This window comes from Amphiprion ocellaris, chromosome 17 (genome assembly GCF_022539595.1).
Source record: "Amphiprion ocellaris isolate individual 3 ecotype Okinawa chromosome 17, ASM2253959v1, whole genome shotgun sequence".
Classification (NCBI taxonomy): domain Eukaryota; kingdom Metazoa; phylum Chordata; class Actinopteri; family Pomacentridae; genus Amphiprion; species Amphiprion ocellaris.
In genome coordinates, this window is record NC_072782.1 from 2,321,226 (window position 1) to 2,344,481 (window position 23,256).

Below are 23,256 nucleotides of genomic sequence, written 5' to 3' on the forward strand. Positions count from 1 at the left end.
GGCTGATTCACAGAAGAGGATCTAGATGATGGTAAATGGAGGCTTTGACTGTATCCCTGTTGCCATGGTTACACATTTTAAATACAGGCTTAAGCATTGGGTTGGTTTTGAAAGGTGAACACATGATTTCATTGGAACTGCTCAGTAGATGTCATTTATCAGGGACAAACTGCAGCCAAACAGAGTTAAATATTCACTCAAACCTTCATGTAATCAGTTTTAATAGAAGATAACATCAGATGATTTTATTTAAATCTCAAACAGAAGAAAGGTCTGACCTGTTGGAGGATAAATAGTGTAGCTGTTGAACCGGAATAATCATTTTGCTTGCTGAGGAAGCATCATGTGCCAATTCACAAGGTTTAACAGTAGAGGGCAGCACTGATAGAAACATCTCCAATTTAAGACACAAAATTCAGAGAAAATGTCAATAAAAAACATTAGATTTTTGTTCCACAGAAGAAGCTTTGTACCTGTTACCTCCAGCAGCTTTTCTCAACAAAACATGGACTCATTTTTCAGACTTTAGTTGTCTTTTGTTTCAGTTAATCTTCCTGAGTGGAAGGTTTCTGTTCAGAGCGTTTAAGAAGAAAAGATTAAGGAGGAACTACTTGCAGAAATGGAATGTAGGATTCCTAATTATTATTATTAGTGTGTAATCGTGTGAAAACATTCATCTTCGTCTCATGTTGCACCTCCAGCTTTTTACAGCCCAGAATGGACCTCTCTATTTTTCACTTTTTTTTATTAGCCAGTGAAGACTCTGTGATCTGGAAGTTGTAATGTTGAAATGATAAACTGAGGCTGAATCTTGCTGAAATTGAACTTATTTTTCTGAAGAAATTTCAGGGTGTTCATAATGTTTTGTAAAAAGATAATTCCTTAAATGTCAGCATTTTCAGAATGAACATTTTTGCACTGAAACAAAGGAAAGCTGGAGTTGTGTTATTTATAGGTTCTTATGCTGTGGTTTTACTGGTCCGGTCTACTGGAGATCAAACTGGGCTGAATGTGGAACCTGGACTAAAATGAGTTTGATACCCCTGGTTTCAACAATTCACTTCATTGAACAAGTTAAATGTTCCATGTTGTGTTGTTTTTATAGGATCCTCCTGATGGCTCAGCTGGTCAGAAGTCATCAGATGCTCACAGAGTTGGTGTCAAAAGTGTAAATCCTCCTCTTTCCATCGTAATTATGAGTCTGATCTAAGCTGTTTTTATAATTATGCAGCAGAAAGTGCTCACACAGCAAGACATATTTGCACAAAGGGTGGCAAAGAACCTTTGGGATGTTACAGTTTGCTTCTCAACTCGGTTTACAAGAAGATTTCCAGACAGAGATAAGAATAACTGTGACTGTTTTGATGACAAAAGCACAATTCACGATATGTACATCTGGAACGTTATTCAGCAGCTGGTTAGCTTAGCATAAAGGCTGAAAAATGAAGTAGTGTAGCTCTGTGCAAACTAAGGGACCAAAATTGAACCCCATCTACTCTTCTAGTTGTACTTATTGTATGTAAACACCCAGGTTGTACCTTTGGATTGAAATGAGGCATACATTATGTGACAAAAACACCCTATTTAATGATTCACTGTGTAGACAAACAAACAGCTTCCTGCAAGTATTTGTACAGTTAATGAGTAAAAGATGGACCCTCAGATGTACAACTATGCTACTGATAATTACATGAGCTGTATGTGAGTCTGTGTTTCAGTTTTTTTACATGAATCCTGTTGCTGCGTCGGCATTCGGAAGGACTTTATGCTTCCAACCAGACATAACGTTAGTGTTCGAGAGGATGATGATTATCTGAGGAAATAGCAGCTATGAGTGTGTTCCTTCATGCAACTAATGGATAGTTGTGGTGAGCAGAGCGTCTGCACTGTTCAGCATCTTTTGGAAACAGTAAACATTTATTAAAAGGACATTTAAACACAGAAATCTAGTTGTAGCATCTTTAAGATAAAACATTGTGCTTCACTTACAATGGAAGCAACTTCACATTTACTTTAAATGTTTTTTTTTTTGCATTTTCTGCCACATGTATCGTAAAAATGTTTTAAAGGTTAATTTTGGCAGTTAACGCCATTAAAAACTACATTAAGGTTTGCAGAATAAATCAGAGAAACCAAAATGCTGCATGGGACACTGCAGAATCCTGTAATTTCCTGTTGTTTCATCATTACAATAGTTAGTTTACCATATATATATATATATATATATATATATATATATATATATATATATATATATATATATATATATATATATAGTCATTTGATCCATTTTTTTAAGTGTCGCAAAAATATAATATATAAACCAAATATAGAAAATAATCATTAAAAAAGTAATTTGTGGAAATGTTTTTTCCCATATTTTCAAACTTTAAAACATTTACAGGCACCAACAAATAATGTTTCCTTGTCTGAAAAAAAATCCCAAAATTCTGCAAAAAATTCCCCAAATTTCTCAAAATTTGTAAAATTTTCAGGAAGAAAATTCCAATAATTCCTTAAAAGTTTCCTTAAAAAATCCCCCAAATTTGGCAAGAAAAATCTTGTAAATATTATCAAAAACATGAGTAAAAATCTTCCAAAAAAATCCTAAAAATATATAAAGTGATTTGTTGTATTTTTGCAACAGTGGGTTTTAAAGGGTTAACATGATAATCATTGGTTACTATTATTAACTGTAAATAATTCACACACACAACCGCATCACCAAAAGCGTTTTAGTTTAATTCAAGTATTGAACATTAAAACTGTTTGTGGATGTTGAATGTCAAAACTATATTAAAAGTAAAAATCAGACAGACTCCCCCAAAAACTACAATCACTAAAATGATTCCAGTTAAAGCGTTGAAATGTTAGATGACAAAATAAACGTAAGACGGTACAAAATTAAAATGTTCTAACTTTACAATCATTTCTACATCCTATTACAAGAACATATAATCTGACTTCTTTCAAGACATAACTGAAACAAAAACATTAGTTTAACAAAGATACAAAAGTCTGTCCTTTTTTTTTATTTTGCTGAAAATATTTAAGAAACCAAAGGCAGTGAAACATTTGACCAGATTTGTGCGGCATCCCCTGCTGCCATCACTGAAAACATCTCAGAAGCACCACGTGGGATGTTTAGTTTTCCATCCAGCGCCTGAGCAAAGATCTCAGATGTGTGGAAAAGTGTTTTCAAAGTGTTCCCGTTGGCTGATCAGAACAGGGCAAGAGTACAAGAGCGTTGTAATGAGTCCCGGTCTGAAGGCGGGACTCAGAAAACAGAAAACACAGTCTTTGTTGGTCACGTAAAGCATTTCCTCCCGTCATCCATGAGTGCATCTTAACTAACCTTTTAGAATTGATTTGAGGTTAACAGTTTCAAGAAACGGCAACAACAGTGGCTCAATCTCCAGGTCTGGACTCTGGACTGGGGGATTAAAGTCATTTTGAACTTTGACTTGCAGTGATATAAAACTGAAATAGCTTTCATTGCAATAAATAGTGTTTGAAAACAAGAACCCATATTAACCAGCAGTTGAAATGAACTGAAAGTGGAAGAAAACACATTTGTGACAACCTGAGTAGAGATTCAGCATATATCAGAGGTCTTCTTCTGTCCATACATGCCATTTTTTTTATATCATTAATGCTGTATCAGCTGAGCTACAAAGCCGTGGGTGTTTTTCCTTCCTACTGCTATTTTAGTTTCCCTTGTGCGGAAAACATGGGAGGAAACTTTATGAGAGAATGAGAGGTGACACGACTGACACAGGCCATAAACTGGGAATCTGTAACCAGAGTGGAAATAACTTTAAATAATCATCTTTTTTTTATTTGTATCTGAATTTGAAACTGAATTACAGTATAACAAATCTGAGTAGTAATGGGTCTTGACAACTCTTTATTGTATATGAAAATGTTTAATTTTCCTTTTAACCCTCGTATCGTCCTGCAGGTCAAATTGACCTGTTTTAAAGTTTGAAAATCCAGAAAAAAAAAAAAATTCAGTGAAACTTCTGCTGTCCACATTTTTAACATTTTTGGGGAATTTTTGGAATTTTTTTGGTGAAAAAAAAAATGTTAAAAAAAAAGTTTCTTAACATTCACAAAAAAATCAACCAAACTCCAGTAAATTTCGCTGGATTTTGGTTGAGTTTTTTTGTGAATGTTCTTAAAGAAAATATTAGATGTTTTACTGATATATATGTAATCACTTTAGATATTTTTAGGATTTTTTATGAAAGATTTTTTACAAATTTTTTGAAAATATTTACAAGAATTTTCTTGCCATTTTTTAAAAATAACTTTATAAGGAATTATTGGAATTTTCTTCCTGAAGGTTTTGCAAATTTTCAGAAATTTGGGGAATTTTTTTACTGAAATTTTTGATTATTTTCAGACAAAGAAACAAATTTTTTTTGGTGCCCATAAATGAAGACAGCAGGAGGGTTAAAAATGGGGCACTTATAAAATTTAATGTGATTTGTCATTGCGGTATTGGCTCATCAGTGAATACATTAATCAGCCACGGCATTAAAACCACATGAAGTTAATGACGGTGGTATGATGCAACGTTCTGCTGGTAACCCTGAAGTCTGGTATTCATGCTGATGTTATGCACCAACATAAACTCCAAGCGCTCCACCCCATGGCAACGCTCCAACACAGCCTCCCCAAGCAGGACGATGCCCCTGCCAAACTGCCAAACTGCCCAAGAACAGTTGGAAGACCAAAGCACTCACTCGGCCTCCAAACTCCCCAGATCCCAGTGTGGTTGAGCATTTGTGAGATGTACTGGAATAAGCTCTAAACATGGAGGCCACACTCCCTAGGCCACAAGACCCAATGGATCTGCTGCCAGTATACCGGTTTTAGACAACACAGACGCCCTAAGAAGTCCCATGTCCATGCCCCCATGTGTCAGAAGAACCAACACGATATTAGGAATGTGGTTCGAATGGTGTGGTAAATTGTTGTCTTTCCTTCTACTTTGGCCAACTTTACTAAATTTCAACTTGAGTCCAGCTCTTTAGATCTCGGGAAACTTTAAAGAAGATCAAGTTTTGTTGGTATATAAGGGCACAAAGCTTTAAAACATATTCAGTAATAAGATTCTCTTCCTAAGTGGATAATCTTGGTACCCTTGTTTTCTCGGACGAGGCTTCCTTAAAGGCACCTTCTTAGTACATAATGCCCAAATTTACTTTCAGGCACACAAAGGAGAGGAGGAAATAGAACATGTGACAACATTTTCCCTGTTTTCTGTCTTCTCTGGATGCTCTACACCACAGAGTCTTCTGGTTTGCTCTCTGCCGCGCTGTTGGCATAAAGAATTGCAGCATGAACGGTATAAAACAGAAGGCTGCTCATGTCTACATCGTTTTTCCCGAAGAACTGTCCCTTCTGCAGGGTGTCGATGACTGTGGTGCTACAGCTGGCGAGCAGAACGCTCACTCCGATCTCTTTGTATTCCTTGACCAGTGTTTTAAACGTGGCCATGCCCGTTGAGTCTATGAAAGGGATGGCAGAGCAGTCTAAGACTATCGTGTGGAACTCCAGCTCTCTCTGGACGAGCCCTACGATGATGTCACCGTTGTTTTTCTCTCCGTTTGCCTTGGCCTGCTTCAGGGACATTTCTTTGGCCTTCTTCTCAGCCTTCCTCCTCTTCGTCAGCTCTAAGAAAGGTTCAACGCCGACTGCTTTGTAGAGGGATCTGAGGAAGGAGTCCTTGTTGGCGTAGTACAGCGGAGCCTGGAAGCGGAAGACCTGAATCCGAGGGGGTGGCGTGAGGTTCTTGTATTCCTCCAAGTCCTCGTAAAGATCAATGTCACTGACTCGGCCCAGGAGAGAGACCTGACAAAGAAAACACCAGAGTGGTGAGGTTACTGTCATTTCCACCAGCTGTTAGGATCTTGTCATCGACTCACCTTTGGGTTCTGGGTCTTGAAGATGATGCAGCTCATGGAAAAGACGACCCCAACCAGTAGGCCCAGCTCCACGCTGATCAGAGCCGTGGCCGACATGGTGACCAACCAGACGATGGCATCGTTCCTGCTGGCGCGCCATTTAGCTGGAACGTCCTTGAACTTCCTCAGCGCCCCCCGAAGGCTGACAATGATAATACAGGCAAGAACACATTTCTGGAGAGAGTAGAAGAAAGGTGCGAAGACCAGGAGGACGAGAAGGACGACCACAGCGCTGATCAGACTCGATACCTGGTGGAGGAGCAGGAAAATGGAGAGAGATTAAGATTTTATGGTAAGATTAAGTTCATAACAAGTCAGAGTAATGTATGCTTTTCGTTTTTGAACACTGAGGCTCCACACTGAAGCTCTGTCCCTAGGAGGACTTCCTTTCACAGATAGAACTTACAAACCAGGACATCAAAGCAGTATCAGACTTTGGCAGACAAACTTTGCAGAATCGCAATTTCTATGGCTTCTCATTCACTATCACTAACCAATCCACCGTCTGAGGTATCCTTTTCAAGCAAATAAATGTAGTGAAGACATTTTTTTCAACCTTATTATTTCAAGATCTAGTAAAAGTGGGTTACATAGTTTAGCATCAGTGGGTTTTGCCAGTCTCATAAAGCCTGTAGTCACCTGTGTCTGGCAGCCTGTTGAATCCTTCACCATGGTTTTTGCCAGAGCTGCACTGGTGGTGAAGCAGTGGAAGAAGGAGGGGATGATGTTACAGAGGCCGATGGCCAGCATCTCCTGGTTGGGACGAACAGTGTAGCCATTTTTCTTGGCAAACATCTCAGACAGCGACACCGTGAAGGCAAAACTACGGGACAAAATGATACTTTAGTGACCATAAATTCCTCCTTGCCCATTTTACACCTTTTAAAAACATGTATGTAAGCCAGGGGTGTCCAACATGCGGCCCGCGGGCCAAAAGCGGTCCTCCAGAGGGTCCAATCCGGCCCTCAAAGTGTAAAAATTACAGAGAAGACATTAACTGCAGATTGTAAATTAGTAAAACTATAAAGTAATTTCCAGACCGTGACAAGTTGTTTTGATCAAAAAGTAAAATACTAGATTGTTCTTTTGTTGTTTTGTGTCTCATTTTAAAAATATTTTGTCTTGTTTTTGTGTTTTTTGTCTGATTTTTGTCGTTTGTCTCAATTTTTTTGTCGTTTTGTTTTTCCTTTTTGTCTTGCTTGTGTTTTTTGTCTTATTTTTGTCATTTTGTGTTTTGCTTTATTTGTTGTTTTGTGTATTGTTTTTGATCTGGAAGTTGTAATGTGGAAATGATAAACTGAGGCTGAATGTTGCTGAAATTGAACTTTTTCTGGCGAAATATAAGACACCCTAAGGATTTTCAGGTTGTTCATGATGTTTTGTAAAAAAGATAATTCCAGAAGTGTGAACATTTTCAGAATGTACATTTTTGCACTAAAACAAAGGGAAATATTTGGAGTTGTGGTTATTTATAGGTTATTTTGGTGTGATTTTACTGGTCTGGTCCACTGGAGATCAAACTGGGTTGAATGTGGAACCTGAACTAAGATGAGTTTGACACCCCTGATGAAGGCTGATTATATTGTTAGAATCCAAAAACTAGACTGAGATGTTCATGCAAGATCAAATCCAACAGTTTCAAGAATAAAAGCAGCACAAATCAGTGGAACTCTAAATGACCTCTTTTCTGTTATGCAACAACATGTGGAAATGTTTCTGGTTGTGTGTATTTTGGCAACAATGTGCAATCAAATCTCTCTCCCGACTAAATTGCGTCTTTAACAACCCAGATAAGACACACATGTTCATGCCAGGGGAACGTGTTGGTAAAGCGGTTGTATATTACCTAATGACTGCCAGAGGAATGGCATCCAGCGCCACCCGTGGCATCAGACTGAAGGCGGGCACCTGAGGAGGAATGAACCCTGTGGGGATGTGGCCAGAAACACTGGAGCCATAACGGCCATTCAGATCCCCAAAGTGGCTGGCCAGCGTAGCGCCTGCAACGACTACCAGCTCAGTCGGTAGAGGGATCTTTAGACGATCCTTGTAGCGGTCCTGGATCTCTTTCCCTGCAACTGTAATACAAAAAACTATTATTATACACCAAAAAGATCAAGAATCCCCTCGTTTTCATCTGATACCAGAGAAAATGGCCTGGGTTGATTTAGAAAATGTTGACAAACCTAGTATTGAGATACAGATGGCGCTAGTGATGAGGTCGCACAGGTTGGTCTTGTGAATGTTGGCGAAGATGTTGATCCAGGTGACCACCACTGTGCCGTAGCCCTGGTGACGAGGAATCTTCAGACCCAGCAAGTATTTGGCCTGAACGGTCAGGATGGTGAAAGAGGCTCCGGTGGCAAAGCCGTCGAGCATTGGACCCGAAAGATAGACAGAGACGAAGCCGAGCCGGAATATCGCCATCAGAATCTGTTGAGTAGAAATAAAAGCACAGTTCACAAAACGAAAAGTCTAACAAAAAGGGAAGGGAAATAGGTTGGTCAAATATATCTGGATAGTACGAAATTACATCTTACAGAATTACCATCATTATAGTTGTGCTTCTACAGAAACAGCTTGGAAAGGTGTGGTAATTCCACATAATTACTAAAATAGAAACTGTTGATCATTACTGCAGTATAATTAAACTAAGACCTGTATATCATGTCACCCATTCATATGCATTTATCATAGACATTCATTAAAAGATGACTCATCAAGAAAACATTGGTCCACAGAGCTACTAACGGTCAAAAACTGCACTTTAATTCAGCTATAAATGAATTTTTAAGCTTTCCATTCCCATTGTGCAGACAAATATAATCACTGGCAAGACTATATTCAAAGGCAGTATGTTTTTTAATGAATGAGTGAGATGGTGGATGTACAAACACAGGATCTGTGGTTTGGTTTAAGCAACAAACCCAACCACTCTTTAACTGCTTCAGATAAGGAATATTCTGTGGTTTGCAGTAAATGTGAAGAAGCACATTGTACCTCAAGCAACTGTGGAGATTTTCAGAATTATACCAGACCACCATAACCTGCCACTGATGTCTATATGTAACCATTAACAGGTTTATGCAGATATTGTGTTTCAAAATTGAAAATTTTGTCGGAAAAGACAAATATGTCAGTGTTATGTCCCTTGGTGGTCGTGTGTTTGGAAATGGACTCTGTCAGCTTCTGTATGTCTGGATGTCTTGTGGAGAGAGGTTTGATTACAGCTGGCTGAAGACTGAGCTCCAGATCCACCTGGTACTCATGAGGAGTGATTATCCTGGAGCTCCACACCTCCCAACCCGTTGGATTGGTCCCATAAGACCCCAGCAATCACCACACATGAGTATATCTACAACCAAGCTCTCAGTCTTGGCGGCTGGTTTGATGTGACCAGTTTGTCCTGGTGCCTCTTTGTGTTTTGTTTGTGGTCTGTTGGTTCTGTATCCACTGAGGGGTGACTACGGACATTTAGAGCTTCTGTTGGCGGCTGTTAATTCAGTGTTTAGCCTCCAGTCTTAGTGGAGACTGTGGCTCCTGTTAGCAGTCCGCTGACTTCGGGAAGAAGCTATTCGTAACTTGAGTTTTTGCATATTGTGTATTAAATGTGTGTTCTGAGTAGGGCTGGCCCGAATTGCAATTTCTGGGCTCCGGATATTCAGCCCCAATTAATGACGAATATCCGAATATTCGGATCGGTTCATAACGTCTGGGGGAAGGGAGGTGCAATCCAAATATTTGGATCTCAAAATAAATATTCGAATACCACTGTCACAACCAAATATTCGGATATTCGGGCCCAGCCCTAGTTCTGAGGCACCAGTTTTGTTTAGTTACTTCTGTGCACTGCTTGTATTAGTTTCCATTTGTGGTGGGTGTTGCTACTGTGATTTAGTTTGGCTGGGAAGTTTAGTTGTTTTGTTTGTGTTTAACTAGATTAGATACTCTGTTAGCCTTCGTTTGGTTTTATTTTGTTCTTTGATTTGGCAACACCAACCAGCCAAAATAACCAATAACATCTGGTTATTTAGTTCCATCCAGCTGACCCTAGAGGTTGAATCGTAACAGTCAGCTGACATTCTGGTCATATGTTCAGTGTTAACTTTTTAACTTCATCTATATGTGCAGTGTTGGTCAGGAGATCCCATTTTCCATTGGATTTGGGTCACTTTTGACCCATGTTGTGCATCAGAGGGTTAACAGAACAAGTCAAATTAGCCATGTACAATCATGATTTCTAAGGGGACAGGGTTGAAAACACAGCATCCATCAGATCTGAGCCAGTGAGGTCAGAATCCACCTGTTCCTTTACCTGGTAGATGCCGGCCAGGAATGTAACGGCAGCAGCAATGGTGATGGCATAACACTCCTTCCCACACTGCATACCCATCAGCTCCACAGTGTGCACGGTACCACCAGTGAGGTTGAAGCCGAATGTACCATTTAAGACATCAGGACTAGATTTAGTGGACTCCTCATTGAGGTCAAAACCTGCCAGGAACACCTCCCTGTCCACCACCTGGAGACAAATAGCAAACACCAGCAATAAATCAGAGCTAATCAGTGTAATTAAAGTGAGTAATATGAGTCCTCAGTGCTATTAAATCATCAGTGACCTTAACTGGCCGGCATTATCTTTCTTGCTGTCACAGAGGCTGATTAGTTATGTACTGAATAATAAATAAATAAGCTTACCCACTTACTTATCAGCCACTGTGAATCAATATCCACTTAAAGATAAACATATTGGAGGAGTCTTTCATATAAACAGCTTCATGAATACTAAAAATGAAAACTTCCTTCCAATGCATGCCAATATGTTAAATCATACTTTTATGATAATAACAATTGATGCACTCAATCAGTCTTCATCCCAATGGTTTAAACCAGGGGTGTCAAACTCATTTTAGTTCAGGTTCCACATTCAGCCCAACATGATCTCAAGAGCGACAAAGCGACAAAAACATGAGACAAACGACAAAACTCAAACAAAAAAACTAAAATATGACAATATTACAAAAACGAGACACAAAATGACAAAAGCGAGAAACAGAATGACAAAAAATGAGACAAACGACCCGAAACAAAACAAAAAAGAGACGAAAAAATTAGACAGAAGTTACAAAGCAACAAAAATGAGACAAAAACTGACAAAAGCGAGAAATGAAACAACCAAAAAATAGACAAACAATGCAAATTAGACAAAAAAGAAATGCAAAATGAGAAAAATGCTACACAAAAGAATGAATACAGCAAAACACAAAATGACAAAAATAAGACAAAAAACACAAGTGAGACAAAAACATGGGACAAACGACAAAAGTCAGACAAAAAAAGGCAAAAAACAAGACAAAATTTTACAAAAATGAGACAAAAGAACAATGAACAATCTAGTATTTAACTTTCCAAACCACTTGTCATGGTCTAGAAATTATTTTTAATTTATAGTTTTACTAATTTACAATCTGCAGTTAATGTCTTCTCTGTAATTTTTACGCTTTGAGGGACGGATTGGACCCTCTGGAGGACCGCTTTTGGCCCACGGGCCACATGTTTGACACCCCTGGTTCAAACCAAAGAGAACAAGAAAACGTTGAACTTCTGAAAGCAGAATTTTTCATAGACACTACACGCCTAATGATGTTTGTGGAGTCCACTTCTGGTCCGTTACCTGTCCAACCATGAGGCTCATGAGGCTGAAGATTCCCACTGACACATGTCTGGACGTCCCCATGAGGAAGTAGATGATGTTGGCATAAAATGAGGTGTATAAGCCATAGATGGGCTCCACACCTGCCAGCAGACAGTAGGCGATGGCCTGCGGTACCAGGATGATTCCTACTATCAACCCAGACATGACGTCGCCCCAGACGTACTCTCGGAGCTTGTATTTAGGCAGCCAGCGCACCACCGGGAAGAACCCTGTCAGGGTGGATCGTACTCTGGGTATGGAGCAGGTGACGCCCTGCTTCAGCTTGGATCTGAGGACTGACGCCGTGCGCTGTCGCTGGCGAACCCGCCGCTCCAGGAGAGGGGGCGGGGCCAGCGGCGTTTCCTTGGAGACCTCCTCCATGGTCTTGGAGAGGAAGAGGAGGTAGCGTGGTGAGATGAAGGAGGGCCGGGGTTGGAGGATGGAGGGGTCAGCTGAGCTCCTGGAGAAGAGACAGGAAAGACGGGGACAGGTGTACATTTACAGGGTTTCTGCAGGGCACTAAAAAGCATTAATAGTCATTAAATTGATTTTTGAAAAAATTAAGGCCTTAAATGGCATTCAAAATCATTAAATCTGATTCTCAATGGCATTAAAAATTCTTTCTGCAGTTTTCAAGAAAATATTTGACAATAATAATATAGTAATATATCATTATAGACTGCGATTCGTCAGATATGTGCATCTGCGTAAACATGCTGAAGCATTGCGATAATTGTTCCGGCTGGTCAGGTACAGTTGCCAACAACTGCATGTTCTTAAAGCGTCCGGCAGACTGGACCAGGTGGAGGAGAGCTGGGAAATAGAGGAAGGCAAATTCCAGCAAAAATGGCTAGAAAACGTGGATTTCAGAGAATGACTGCAGTCCGTGGGTGGTCAGGGGTGGTTTCTGGATTCAGAAATAGTGAAATGTAGGGACAGTTTTCATAGAAAAATCATCTTTTACAAAAAACCAAACCTGTGTAACTTGTTGAGTTCACGGTCATGGCATTAAAATTTTTACAGTATAGCATTAAGATGGCATTAAAAAGCATTAAATTTGACTGGCTGATTTCTGCAGAAACCTTGATTTAGTGGTATTTACTGAAATTCACAGTATGTGAGGTCTAACAAACAAACAGAATGTATTTTCATACACATAAAACACCTGAAAACACAATATTTCTGGTCAGTTTTTGTTTAGACCCATGTATTAATGTCTGCAAATGTTCTCATGGTATAGTTAGTGGATGGATGGATGGATGGATGGATAGATGGATACTTTATTAATCCCGATAAACAGAATCAGGCCCCCAGATTAAAGCTTCTCTCGATAGCACCACTAGTGCAGCCCTTAAGGGTTCCATATTGTTCTCCATTCCGACCCATTCATCAAAGGTTTACATGTTCCCATAGTGTGTTTTTCAGTTGTTTTTTTTTGTTTGTTTTTTTTAAGCTCAAAATACTTCAAAGGCAGTTACTGTCACCATGACTGGTTTTAGGGCTGCTCTAAATGGCCTGTTCTCCTCTGAAACCCAATGAGCTGGTGCTGTTCCCGCCCCCTTCAGGAAGAACGCTCTCTCTGCATGTGTGATTGACAGGAGGAGCTGATTAATGACAGAAGTAAACGCTTGATATCCTAACAGGGTTTATTTTCCATATAGTGTTTGCAAATACTGAAAATGTCTCTAACTTCTTAGGATTATGTCCAGTTATTGTCCACCAATAAACCTCTTGTGTCTTAAATCAAATCCAAACAGGCAGCTGCAGGTTGGTTAAATTTTACAGCTGGGACCAAAGCTGTCAGTCTTTAATGGACTTTTATTCCCTGGAACAGTTTTTTGATGACGTGGTGTAATTTTGCTCACGCAGATGCTTCATTGGTTTGTCCTTTAAACTTCTGAATCAGCCCTCTGTGTGAATATTCACTCCGGATTACAGATTAACTGTACAGCATCTTTCTTTGTGAACATAATGAACTACAGTTTGCTGAGTGCTAATTTGCTCCTTTTCCCAGAGCACCGGTTAGTCAGTGACACACTAGATGTACTATTGATGTATAGTTGAACTTCCTGACCCTCCGAGAGCAGGAGAGGAAAAAATGCAGTGAAATCATTTACTCTGTAAATGTACAATTTTTATGAACACGTGATGTAGGGCGTTTCATCTGATCTCAATATTACGGTCTGTCATTCACAAAATTAATTTCTTAATGAGATTTAAGTCCAGTATAAATAGAGTTATACGGGAATCAGTTGGCTAAATAATATGAATTGTAATTATCCATAGTTCAGATTCTTTTCTCCATCAGTTCAACTGTTATTCTATGTTAAATACTGCTTATCTATGCTGTATCTGCACTGGATATCTGTGATGTTGCACTCATAAACCGTTGCACTCATAAATCGTAAAGCATCGAGAAAACTTGCAGTTACAGAATATTTATATTTGAACACAATCCAAGACCTCTGTCGCCATGAAATGGAAAAGAATGCCAATTTGAAAACATTTTTAGCCAAGCAAGTGTTGAATAGCAGCATCTGTCTCTTCAAAGTGAATTATTTCAACAACCATTGGATAAATTGCCAAGAAATTTGGTACAGACATTCATGGTTTCCACCAAATCAGGTCTAAGGACTTTGGTAAAGCTCTGACTTTTCATCTGTCGGCATCGTGAGGTTGACTTTTGGTGTTTGAAGGAAATTTGTAAGCAACTACTGGATGGATTGCCATGAAACTTGTTCCAGATATTTATCGTGTGCCTTTGGTGATCCTAGTGCCATAAGAAGTCAATGTTTTACTTCTTATTATGTCTTCTGGATTAGCACAAGATGTTCTAGAAATATTTTCGGTTCCCAGATATCCTAACCCTTAATGTCTTTGGTCAGTTTCTGTTTTTTCCATGAAGTCATGCAGGGCTTTGGATGAAATGTCTGAACGACTGCAAATGGATTGCGATGGAATTTGCAACAGAAATCCACATCATAGTACTTGTAGTACTCTCTATGTCCTCCTGTCATCAGCTCAGAACTTTAATCTAATGAATATTTTGGTTTTGGACCAAATGTCTGACAAACAGATGAGGTCCCATGCGTCAGTATAGTGTCAGCTGGAGTTGTGTTTTGTACTAAGTAGTAGATTTTAGCATGCTAACATGCTAAAATAACCCTGAACATGTTTGTAATCTTTAATTAGCCATTAGCTGTGCCTGCAAACAGCCTCACAGATTATTAGTATGACTGTCCATCCTCACCATAGATTGTATATAAAAGATGACCTAAAACTTATTCTGCTTTATCATCTGTTTTACTCTAAATAGGACCATAATTTACTAAATAAACATCATGCTGTATTGAAGGAGTCCTGAAACCAACAATTAAAATCAAATACTTATTAAAAAAATGTTTAGTGGGGTAACAAATGAAGGGAGAAGTAGGGGCATTTTCTCTTCTCTGATTATATATACAATCAGACTTCTCATGGCAGATGAGTTGCCCCCTGCTGGCCTTTAGAATGAATGCCCATCTCTAGTTAACTTCTGTGTATCTTAGCATAAGTAAAACATCAGCTGAAGAAGAGGGAACACTTTTTAAAACATGGACCACGAGCTAAAACTAAACTGTGTTTTTATTTTTACTCCTGTTTGTCGTACAAAACCGTTTTTAACCAAATTCATGCATCACATTTCACTAAACCACTTAAAAACTGTCTTTTATTTTGAAATTCCTGCAGACATTTGACTCGTATGACTTGTAAAATCCGACTGACACTGAAAAACTACAGCGAAAAAGAGTCGGTATAAATGCTTACAGGTAATTCTGCGATTATTTGACCCTTGAACAACACTATTTTAATTGTATTGTTCATTTTTATACTCTCGTTTCGTTTTCCTGCTGTTTCGTTGCTTCATTCTGCTTGTTTCTGTCAATCATGAAGTGCTTTTATTTAAATATTCTGACACTGTCGACTCCCAGTAATAAACTCTGGGATGCAGTCATCTCAACGCTCCACATTTCCTACTTAAAATTTAACATGTTTGACCAAAGCTCTCTGGTGTTTTTTGCTCAGCTGCCACCTGCTTTTTGTATTTTATATTATGAAATGTGTCGTTTCAGATCCACTGTCTCAGATTTATTCAGTTTACGCGTCTAAGTCAGAAAACCTCCTGCTTAAAACCCAAAAAGTCAGAAGGATCGTCAACATTAGAAACAGAAACTTTTAATACCGTTAATAAAAAAAATTGAAGGTTGTAATGGATCTTGGGGCGGATTTTCAAATATGAAGATCTAAATTTAGTCTCAGTGTGTTTCCATTGAACCATAACTGAAGCCAGTTGACTTTAAAGCCCACTACCGACACTAATACGTTCAGCTTGTGATCGGCGGGTCGCCTTTCAGGAAAGATTACAGCGGTTGTTTTCAGTAGCAGCTGTGTTGCGGCAGAGATAATCATGTCTCAGAAACCATAAAACACTCTAAATGACAGTTAATTGGCCTCTACCATCACAACGCCAGTATGTGCTGTGATTTAGACTTCCTGTCGCAGCGCTGGCTCTCCTGGACTGATAAAGGATAAGGAGGAGAGATTTCTGTAGGTTTACATGAATTATTTTGCCTGATATATGACAAGAATTTGGTACGGATTGAAGTTTTTAGTCTTTATTGTGTTTTTAGTTCAACAGCTGCTTACTTTGTGTATAAATGACCCCTTTAAGCAAACTAATACAGCTCCTTTAAGTCTCACCAGACATTTTTAACTGACAGGAGATAAATAACGATCCTCTGCTTTGATGTAAAACTGAAAGAACCTCTTCCAAAGACGAACCAAGAACCCAAAACCACCTTCCTGTTGTGGGGTAGTTTTCTCCTGCCAACATGTAAAGACTTTTCCTGATGAACTGCTCAGCATGGCAGGAGTCACACTGAGGATCTTTTGGGAGCGAATAAATAAAAGTGACTCCAGTTTCAACCCTGAAGAGCACAGAAAGTAACCGATTAAAGCCGTTTCTAATCAGGGTTCTCTGCCTTTCATCATGTGGCTTAAAAGCACCACAACGTTGCTCAGAAATCACCTTCAAGGGGCGAGTCTTTTACTTGATCCTCAAATGTTTTCAGTCATGTTAAAAGTCTGTAATGTGGAGATCTTGCTGACATTTGATGTTTATTTTGTTAACTGGAGTCTGGTAAGATTACAGCAGCAGTATCTTGTTTTAAATCTAAAGTGCTGCCTCTGACTGTTGTTGTTTTGATCATGACTAAATGTTGTGTTCCTTTGTAGACACTCTGTGATCCATAAGTTGTAATGTGTAAATGACAAACTGAGGCATAATATTGCTGAAATTGGATTTATTTTTCTGAAGAATCTTCAGGTTGTTCATAATGTTTTGTAAAAAGATAATTCCTTAAATGTGAACTTTTTTACACTAAAACAAAGGAAAAATTTGGAGTTTTATGAATTATTATGCTGTAATTTAACTGAACTACAATGAGTTTGACTTCTGTCTTCTACTGTCTCTTAAAATTGACAAAAGTGGATCTATCTCTGATAGCTGGAGGTAAAGTATTGCAGTGTGTGCAACCTTTATTAGATAAAACATTCTGTGCAAAGGAGGACTTTCTAAACTTTACTTCAGTCACCTCTGGAGGCCGACCTTGTTCTACATTTACCTCAAGTTGTCCAACAGTAGTTAATACAACACTGGAGCAACGGAGAATTAATGATTATCCTGCAGATGGACTGAAAATAGTCCATGAAAAACAGCTGAAGTCTCATCTTTTCCCGTCATCAACGCTGAGCTCACTTGGCATCAACTCAGCAAAACAAAAACAATCCCTGCTTTCCACCGCCTGTCATGTTCATTAACCGTACGTCAGAGGCTTTCCTAACTTTACTACTGAAATAAAAATGAACTTTGAAAGCATCAGTGGTCATATAGGACCCATTTTAAACAGGTGAAGTGTGATCATGTACTCACCTGAAGAGTCGCTGACACAGAAGACTTTAATGAGTGTTTGAGTCAGCTGCTTCACCTTCTTCTCATTATCTGTCTCCTGATCTTTCTATCTCTCTGCTGCTCTCTGTTTCGATCAGATGTCGTCCAAACAGTCAGACGCTGTTGCTGAATATATAGTCAGATAAGAGCAGCCCTTTGCTCGCCCTCACACTCCTCCCTACTGGGCTGACCACTGGGAGTGGGCGGGTCTTGTGTTTTTATGTGTGTTTGTGGGCGAGAGGTTAAATAAAGTCCTTCTTTTTTCTACCGGATCATTGAATTTATCGGCCCTGCTGGATGCCCACTGCCTGTGATTGTGTTTGCAAAGTGAAAATGGCCACAGACTCACATGTCGTATTGTTTGAACGCCTCCTGGATTCAGATTGAATCAGCAAACAGAAGATAAGCCCGACCTGAGGTGAGACAAACCAGCGACAAGTGTTTCTGTTATCTGTGCGGTTCACGATTAATGTGTTTCTATTAAATAAACTCAGACCTGGATTAAGTGCTGTTCATGTATCTAACAGTGATTTGTTTCTACAAGGATGGATGAAAAAAGATACCAGGTGTGTTAAAGTGTGTAAAAGTGTGTAATGATCCTTTATATCAGGGGTGTCCAACATGCGGCCCGTGGGCCAAAAGCGGTCCTCCAGAGGGTCCAATCCGGCCCTCAAAGTGTAAAAATTCCAGAGAAGACATTAACTGCACATTGTAAATTAATAAAACTATAAATTTACAATAATTTCTAGACCATGAGAACCTGTTTTGATCATAAAGTAAAATACTAGATTGTTCATTGTTCTTTTGTCATTTTGTGTCTCTTTGTCACATTTGTCTAGTTTTTTTGTCTTTTTTTGTCACTTATCTCCTGTTTTTGGCGTTTTTCTCACTTTGAGTCTCCTTTTTTGGTAATATTTTGTGTTCTTTTTGTTGTTTTTTTGTCATATTTTTGTTGTTCTGTGCTTCGTTTTGTCATATATTGTCCTGTTTTTGTCCTTTTGTGTTTCCTTTTTGTCTCACTTGTCTTTCTGTCTTATTGTCTTTTTGCATTTTGCTTTATGTTGTTTTGTGTATCGTTTTTGTCGTCTAGTGTTTTTTTTGTCTCGCTTGTGTTGTTAGTCTATTTTTTTGTCGTTTTGTTTCTCGCTTTTGTCATTTTTGGTTTTGTTTGTGTCATTTATGTCTTTTTTTGTATTTTTTGTCATGTTTTTGTTGGTTTTTTTTGTCATTTTTTGTCATTTTGAGTTCTAGATAGCTATGACTAAATGTTGTGTTCCTTTGTAGACACTCTGTGATCTGGAAGTTGTAATGTGGAAATGATAAACTGAGGATGAATGTTGCTGAAATTTAAATTACTTTTCTGAAGAAATTTCAGGTTGTTCAATTGTTCCTTAAATGTGAACATTATTGCACTAAAACAAAAGGAAATTGTGGAGTTATTTCTAGGTTATTACGCTGTGGTTTTACTGGTCTGGTCCACTGGAGATCAAACTGGGCTGAATGTGGAACCTGAACTAAGAAGAGTTTGACTCCCCTGCTGTATATGGTCGATTGTTTATGGCTGTTATCATAACAGTTCCGAAAAGTGAAATCTAAACTCATAATAACACGTTTCATTAAAGCTGCCAATACTCACGTTATCATTTACAAAGCAACAACTTCAAAACAAATAATAAGTCATAAAATGCGGAAATTTACAGTAAAAACAGGTGGAATTTGTGCGTAACAATAAAAAAATGTTTATTTTACATTCCTGTTCACTGTTTATGAATAATGCTTTGCTGTATTACTAGTTATTTAATTAAAATCGCCTTGTTTAGACTTCCCGCTAATTGATGGTGAGTAAACATCTCGATAAGTTCTGTTATGACTGTTAGACAATGCAACGGAAAGTTCAAACTGTTTTGAAAAGTCTGCAGCTTTCCCAAATCATCTAAAATCACATCCAAGAATAACAGAAAAACAATGGCTCAGTCTGAAATGTGAACGTATTCGATAGCAGCAGGCTAAAACAGGATTTACTGTAAAGAGGAAAAACGAGCCGTCAGTTCACTTCTTCCACTACAAAGACACGACTTTTGGGTCACAGAGATGCTGTGGGATGTCAGACTCGTCCAAACAAGTCTTTAATCTTCACACTGAAGTGATTATTCTGAGTCATTAGTGTAACTGATTGAATCAGAGACAAGCTGTTTGTAGTCCATTCATCTCTGGTTGAAAGTTGACTGAAATACAGGTTAAACCAACAACAAACTGAATATATTACTGAGCTGAATGAAAGAAAATCATTTCTGAACGCCACAGTGGCCTTAATACTCAAGTGAATTGTTTTCTATTTTATGTGTATGCGTGTATAAAATTAATTTTTATATATATATATATATATATATATATATATACATTTTTTATTAAAAATTATATATATATATATATAATAGAAAACATATATATATAATTTTTGCTAATTGTTTTCTATATTTGAGTTATAGATATTTATAGTTGAGAAAAAAATTGAAAAAAATAAGCATTTTTAATTTTTAGTTACATTTTTTCTATATTTGGCTTTATATATATATATATATATATATATATATATATATATATATATATATATATATATATATATATATATATATTTTTTTTTTTTTTTTTTTTTTTTTTTTGCTCATTTTATTTTCTATATTTGGGTTTCTCTACATATACACTGTTATTTAATTTTTTTGTTTTATTTATATATTTATTGTGCTTTTTTTTTTCCAGTATTTGAGTCTTACAGAGTTAGTACTGTAAACATATTTCTCTCTCTCTCTCTCTCTCTCTCTCTCTCTCTCTCTCTCTCTCTCTCTCTCTATATATATATATATATATATATATATATATATATATATATATATATATATATATATAAAAGACTAAGTTCAAAGCAATCTATGTGAACATATAATTTCCTGAGTTTGATTCAGGAGTTACATTTAGTTGTTGTATTTTATGAAATGTGTGAGAAAATAAACACTTTTAAGGTTATTCTGAAGTCAAAGAATATCATTTTAATGTGAAATAACCAAAACGAATCATCCGTTTAATAAGAAACTATCACTAATTCCTGAATGAAGGAGAATAAACGGGGCTGAAATAAGCCGTTGTGTTTGTGTGTAGCTTTGTGTTTGTGTGTAGCTTTGTGTTTGTGTGTAGCCGTGTGTTTGTGTGTAGCCGTGTGTTTGTGTGTAGCTGTGTGGGTGTTTTATGCTGGACTGAAGGGCTTCTTTGTATGAAGATGTGGCTTCACTTCTTTCTGCTCCTCTAATGCTCTCAGTCACAGTTCAGGTTGCATCATCATCACAGAAACATCAGACTGCAGCTTCACTTCCTGTTTACTAAAACTGAGCAGCCTCTAGACGTTGGTTCTTCTGTCTGCAGATCACAAACCTCCTGTCCTGTTCAGTGTGAGGGGATTAGAGCTCTGCCCCTTTAAATCCACCGGCAGCATCCATCTGTCTGCTTGTCTGCTCCACCAGCGTGTGTTCATAACAACATCTGGACACGGTTCTGGTTTAGATAAAGTCAGAGGAGCCTGAACTCACCATGAGAGCAGCAGCAGCAGCAGCCTGTCGGGGTCCTGAAGGCAGCATCAGCCATCCCTTCCTGAGAGCCGCCTCCTCCTTCACCATCACCCTGTTTCCATCCACTGCTTCCTGATTCCTCCTGCAAAGCATGATGGGAGCAGCAGCCCCCGCCTCATTCCTGTCTGCTGACTGGAGCTCTGTGGAAGGAGGAGGGGAGGGAGGAAGTGGAGGGAGGGAGGGAGGAGGGGAGGGAGGAGGGAGGGATGATGATCACCATGGTGACTGAACTCATAGTGGAGAGAGAGTGTTTGGACAAATGATGACAAAAAATAAATAAATAAAAATGCAAGAAAAAAATCTGCAATCCACATATTTTTTCCTTTTTATCTTACATATTTTTTTCAGTTTTTTAAAAATCTAAAAATATAATTAAAAACCTGTAATTCAAGTAATCACAAAATATCAATGTTTTAAAGATGAAATTGATTTTACACAAAAAATTATTTAAAAAACAACATTAGCATTTTTTAAAAAATTACATTTTTTCTTTATTTAATATATTAAATTGGTAAATTGAAATTTAAAGATAAAATTAATTTTACACGAAACAACTGATAAAAAAATAAAAAATTATTGTTCAATTGTTCATTATTTTACAGCGTTTTTTGGCTCGTCAGCTGCCAAAATGTTCCAGGTTTTTGTCATAGTGTGATTCGGCCTCATGATGACACTAATGGAAGATAAAACCAAACCTCCGTTTTAATTTTCATCTGCCTGAAAATCCATCTGTGCACAGGAAGCGATACTTTTCAAGGTGTCACTGATGTATGTGATCTGTTGCTCATCCAAGGTGAGGTATTATAAGACACAGAAAGCAGCAGATTAATGGCATCTTCACAGTTTAAATCAAACTTTAAAGAGATGCAACAAAAAACTGAATGCATTTTTGACTGTAGAGGAGCTTTTTTTTTTAGAGAGAGATTTATGTTTTCAGTAGGAACCACTGGGTATTCAAGTATTTGAAAGATTAGCTTTGAATTTACAGAAATGTTTCTCCAAACTCTGCACTTTTCCTCCACTGTAGAAACCAATTTATCACCTTTCCACTCTTTATTTTTGCTTTTCAACAACTTTTTCACCTTCTGTCACTCTCACTACTCAGACAAGCATCAAATAAATACTGTAGTTGTTGGATCACTGTCATGATGTGGCACTTTGCTGTTTTTATATCCGGTATAAACTGAAAGTAAAAAAGAAAATGTGGAATTCAGGCCTGGTGTGTTCGTTCCTCATGTGTCTCTGATATGGTCTGATTGAGGGAAGACCAATAAAAAAGTAGCAGAAACTTTGGCTCTCTTTTGTTCACCAACTTCCACAGTTTGTGACTGAAGGAATCAGAGTCCAGTTTCTTTAGTTTGTTGAAGGGTCAGGTTTGGTTCTGACTTTAGTTTAATTTATAGGGAGGGAACAGATCCTAGAACTCTTTGTCTGAGTTTCTTCACTTCTTTCTGTTTTTGACCCATCAGCCTTCTGTTTCCTCTTGATGTTGGTTCAAAAGCAACAGACTCAAAAACAGCTTTTATCCCCAAGCTGCCATTGTCTGCTCCCTCCCCCTGAATGAAAATGTCACATGCCAACAAGTGCAATAATCACGCATAGAGCAGGTCTCTAACCACACTGTATATTTTGCTCTTGTATTTTTTAAAAAAAATTTTATTCTTGTATTTTTTAATAAAGCCTTATGTAGTTTATTTTTAATGCTGCTATGTGGAGAGTGCTGAACTGATTTTCACTGTTTTTTGCAACAGTGACAATAAAGATCTATTCCACTCTAAAATTATGATTTTCACACCTTCTCATGAACTTTGAAACCCAACATGTTGATAAACTCACAACTTAACCTTCTCCTCACCTCCAGTCCCACAGAAGACCTGGGAGAGTTTATCTAAGGGGCTCCTCTTCTACCCATTAACTCCTTGAGTTGAGAATTAACCAGTAACTGTCAGGAATGTGAATGTTTAAAGAGGATTAGCTGTA

The 23,256-nt window shown here is 38.0% G+C and overlaps 1 protein-coding gene across 2 annotated transcripts; it reads right to left on the reverse strand.

The window, feature by feature from the left end:
• Nucleotides 1-2,721: 2,721 nt before the first annotated feature.
• slc26a1 (solute carrier family 26 member 1) lies at nucleotides 2,722-21,392 on the reverse strand. 2 transcript variants are annotated; one of them, XM_023262046.3, is made up of 8 exons: nucleotides 21,238-21,392; nucleotides 11,647-12,127; nucleotides 10,288-10,494; nucleotides 8,159-8,405; nucleotides 7,819-8,050; nucleotides 6,612-6,795; nucleotides 5,934-6,221; nucleotides 2,722-5,859 (listed from the first exon to the last, which is right to left on the reverse strand). In XM_023262046.3, exons 2-8 carry the CDS (start codon nucleotides 12,046-12,048, stop codon nucleotides 5,287-5,289), a joined length of 2,133 nt encoding a protein of 710 aa, XP_023117814.1. In that variant the 5' UTR covers nucleotides 12,049-12,127; nucleotides 21,238-21,392; the 3' UTR covers nucleotides 2,722-5,286. The 2 variants fall into 2 exon arrangements, with proteins under 2 accessions (XP_023117814.1, XP_023117813.1); XM_023262045.3 differs by lacking the exon at nucleotides 21,238-21,392 and adding an exon at nucleotides 17,639-19,927.
• Nucleotides 21,393-23,256: the final 1,864 nt, after the last annotated feature.